Source organism: Microtus ochrogaster, chromosome X (assembly GCF_000317375.1).
Source record: "Microtus ochrogaster isolate Prairie Vole_2 chromosome X, MicOch1.0, whole genome shotgun sequence".
Lineage (NCBI taxonomy): Eukaryota > Metazoa > Chordata > Mammalia > Rodentia > Cricetidae > Microtus > Microtus ochrogaster.
The window spans coordinates 12,637,377-12,640,558 of NC_022026.1; the positions used below are offsets into that span (position 1 = coordinate 12,637,377).

The 3,182-nt window shown below is 39.8% G+C and overlaps 1 protein-coding gene across 1 annotated transcript in view; it reads right to left on the reverse strand.

The window, feature by feature from the left end:
* Positions 1-3,182, reverse strand: part of Map7d3 (MAP7 domain containing 3) — a 24,116-nt gene that overhangs the window by 9,077 nt on the left and 11,857 nt on the right. The window contains exons 8-10 of the mRNA XM_026784695.1: positions 2,376-2,506; positions 1,959-2,131; positions 172-301 (exon numbers count right to left, since the gene is read on the reverse strand). Coding sequence (XP_026640496.1) covers positions 172-301; positions 1,959-2,131; positions 2,376-2,506 — 434 coding nt within the window. The remainder of the gene's footprint in view (positions 1-171; positions 302-1,958; positions 2,132-2,375; positions 2,507-3,182) is intronic.

Sequence of the window (3,182 nt, forward strand, 5' to 3'; positions counted from 1 at the left end):
TGCGCCACCACCACCTGGCTTTTCTTCCTTTCTTTATCTAACTAGAAAGCAATGATTGACTTCTCACCATAGAAAACAGTTAATTGCCATTTTGAAACCTAGAATTTGAGGGCAAAAAAAAGTTTGGACTCCCACCAAGGATTAGGGAGAGAACGGTTATTCTGCAATTACCTTTGCTTTGTCTCTTCTTGCTGGTCTCTTTCTTTCTCCTTTTTGCCTTTTTGTTCATAATCCGCATGGCGTATATCTATTGAAACTTTCATAGCTGCTTCACTGCTTGGCACACTTTTATTACCAGATTCTAGTTTAAAGAAACATGTGAAACAGTTGATTAGGGAACCCATTTCCTCTCAAGCCCACAAATAAATAAATGAGACCCTCCCAAACATTAAAAACATACGAGCACAGACCAAAACTTAATCAAAAGCTAATTAGGGGAGTTGTTCACAATGCCAGCTCATCCCTAACAAAATATTAGCATGTTGTCTCTCAAACAAATGCATATTGAAATATTCAAAATGCAATGATGTACTTCTACTTTGATTTAACTGGTTAGAGACAGGTAAATCCAGGACTCTATGATGAAAGACTAAAATATGCTGAAGCCAAGTTTATGCCTGATCCAAATGAAGAGTAAAAACTTTTAAAATACTCAACAAATCGAATAATATTTGGTATATGTGTGGGATTTGTACATCATTTCTATTGATGTTTACCTAAACTTTGACAACCCCATATACATGTGGTTACCATACAATGGTAGCTGTAGGTAACAAAAGAAGCCAACACTATCATTAAAATAAGGTATATTTTACATGGATCTATCTATCCCTCCTCACTATTTGCTGTCCTGGAACTTACTCTGTAGACCAGACTGGCCTCGAACTCACAATGATCCACTTGCTTTTGCCTCCTAAGTTCTGGGATTAAAGGCGTGCACCACCATGCTGGCTCAACATGGAGGAATATTATAATATTAAGTTTATATAACTAATTTTGTTGTTTCGATAAACTATATAGAAATGAAAATTTGTCGACACTAAGAATGACTAATTCATCATCAAAAGATCATTTGATATAGATAATTCACTGGAATTTCTTTTCAAAACAGAATTCTCAGGACATCTGAGGCCAATAGCACTGACATGTGTAAAAATGCATGTTACCGGCAAAGTAACAGTGTGAACGTGGGTACAGAACAAATCAGGACATGTCACAAGTCATGTATGTATATGGAAACTGGCCTACATTTGATGAAAAGTTATTCAAGCACATATAGCTGGATAAACTCTCTAAGAACTGCTGGAGGAGGTCTTTCAGCATTTGTGTTGCTTTCATTGGTTAATCAATAACAAAACTGCTTGGCCTGATAGGGCAGAACTTAGGCAGAGAAGACAGAACTGTATTCTGAGAGGAAGAAAGCAGCAGATAGAGCCGGGCCACCATGAAGCTGCCAGGTCAGACATGCTGAATCTTTCCCGGTAAGCCACAACCTCATGGTGACATACAGATTATTAGAAATGGGTTGAATCAAGATGTGAGAGTCAGCCAATAAGAGGCTAGAGCTTATGGGCCAGGCAGCAATTTAATTAGTACAATTTCCGTGTGGTTATTTTGGGGGGGGGGGTTAAGCTAGCCAGGCAGCGGGACATTGCCCGCTCCCCCTCATACTACAAAGAACAAGCCAATATCTGAGCTGGAAGGGCCCACAAAGATCATAGCTCAACCCTCTTATCCAACTTAAGCTTCTAGCAATGGCTCCAAAAACGAAGTTTCCGAACAGAGGGGTGGGTAAACAAGCAGAAAAGCAGCATTCCAGTGAACCAGTGCTTGGTTAATTCTCTTTATCTAAAAGAAAGACCACTCTCAAAGCCCCATCAATTAGGGAATAAAATTATGATGATTCTCAAGTACTTCAAGATTTTTGTGTTGCTAAAATACTTAGGGAAAGAATTTACCTCTGTTGATCATACGCTTTTGAACGGGTTCTTTTGTCTTTGTTATTGTGCCTAATGCATTCGGCACATACAGGATATTCTGAACTGGGGTTATTTTATACGAAAGAGAAGTCTTCGATGATATTCTTGAGACTGGTAGAGGTGATGGTGGTCGAATCTTTTGATTCTGCCTACTGAGAAAAAAGTAACACATGTGTCCCAATTACTTTTCAGTATTTAATTATGAGTGATGCAATGCACTGATACTATAAGTAAGTACAAACTGGACATTTTTATAACGGAGAGAGTAAAGCTACTTCACTTTTCCCATTTGCAATTGCTTACCTTGCATGTTATATTATTTCCTTTAGGAAACACTGATATGACACTTGTTCCAATAAAATGCCTATCAGAAGGAACTGCAAATAAGTTACTTACACAGCCTTCATGGGAGAAGGTGGGCGCCACCCGACTGCAGGCGATGACGGCCATCTGTAACACGGTATGTGTGATGGCTGCTGTTTCTTGGTGGTCAGGTTTATACTTCGTGTGTTGTCCAGTTCTGAGTTCTGAACATACCAAGTCAATAAGATAAGACGAAACTTACTAGCAATTATTATACTATACTATAGAGTCACAGTCCCTGAAACCTCCAATTTTCTTTTAATTCATGAAACATTAGATATTTCTTTTTCTAGGCTAAGAAGTTACACAATGCAAGTATATCACAGAAATACATTTAAAAATCTTCTATTTCAAAATCTAATTCCATTTCTAGACTTCATTGAACAGTCCAGAACATTCCTCAGAAGCCTTTTTCCTCAATGTATTTCACATTAACTGCTAAACAAATCTCTGAAGTCTGCCCCTTTAGCCTTGGGAGCTGTTCTCACGTCATGAGAGGCATTCCTCCACTTGCCCGAGAAACTCCCACTATTACCTCAAGGAGTGCTCACACTCACCTTGTGTAGGTTGTGCTCACACTCACCTTGTCTATGCTATGCTCACACTCACCTTGTGTAGGCTGTGCTCACACTCACCTTGTTTAGGCTGTGCTTACACTCAGCTTGTCTAGCCTGTGCTCACACTCACCTTGTCTAGGCTGTGCCCACACTCACCTTGTCTAGGCTGTGCTCACACTCACCTTGTCTAGCCTGTGCTTACACCCACCTTGTCTAGCCTGTGCTCACACTCACCTTGTCTAGGCTGTGCTTACACACTCACCTGTGCTCACACTCACCTTGT